The following is an 845-nucleotide window of genomic DNA, read 5'->3' as shown; positions in this document are numbered from 1 at the left end:
CGAGATGACTGTCAATTGCGGACAGGTTTCACTCAAGGTCGTACTAGACAGAGCATTCATATAAAAGGCGGTAGCTATATCTGATGCTCAAACATTCACAATGAAGTTCATCGTACGTTCAGTGTCTTCGAAATTAAATATATTGTGCAGTTCTATTGAAGTTCCTGATAAAAAAAAAAAATGTCCCTACTAATGACCAATATTTTTCACAGGGCTTGTTGGTGGCAGTTGCAGCCTGTGCTTTTGCAGCACCACAAGGATACGATTTGGGTGCACCATCAGGTGGAGGTCTCTCCGATGGAGCAGGACTTTTGGCAGGAGGAGCAGGCGCTGCTGATTTCGGGAGCGGTGAGGGTGCCATTACGGGATGCAGAGATGGAGAGGTATTGCATGTAGATGGTACTTGTGTAATCCCCGAAATCACGAGAAAAGTATACTTATTCACCGTTCCTGAACAAGAGCAATCTGTCGGTCCGCCACCCAGTATTCCTCCTCCAGCAGTAGAACACAACATCCTCTTCGTACGCCTTCCTGAGGAAGGACCAGCACCTGAACCAATCGTTCTTCCTCCACCAAGACAGAACAACATTGTTTATGTGCTCAACAAACAGGATCAACAAGTTCAGCGAGTGATCGAAGTACCAGCGCAGCCACAGTCTGATCCTGAGATTTACTTCGTCAACTACCAAGATGGAGAAAACCCAACTCTTCCCATTGGAGTAGACCTGGAAACTGCTCTCAGTTCCGCAGCAGCAGCAGGCGGTCAAGTTCTCGGAGGTCTTGAAGGCGCAAGTGGAGTAGCCGGCTTTGGTGGCGCTGCTGGTGGTGTTTCTGGAGGACAAGGA

At 48.2% G+C, this 845-nt stretch overlaps 1 protein-coding gene across 1 annotated transcript; it reads left to right on the top strand.

Moving 5' to 3' along the window:
• Nucleotides 1–100: 100 nt before the first annotated feature.
• LOC119587292 lies at nucleotides 101–845 on the top strand (the record flags this gene model as incomplete). Its single annotated transcript, XM_037936045.1, has 2 exons — nucleotides 101–112; nucleotides 213–845. Coding segments are annotated over exons 1-2 (645 nt in total), but the record flags the coding sequence as incomplete, so codon positions are not given.

Source organism: Penaeus monodon, chromosome 22 (assembly GCF_015228065.2).
Source record: "Penaeus monodon isolate SGIC_2016 chromosome 22, NSTDA_Pmon_1, whole genome shotgun sequence".
Classification (NCBI taxonomy): domain Eukaryota; kingdom Metazoa; phylum Arthropoda; class Malacostraca; order Decapoda; family Penaeidae; genus Penaeus; species Penaeus monodon.
This window is presented reverse-complemented; position numbering and strand designations above follow the sequence as displayed.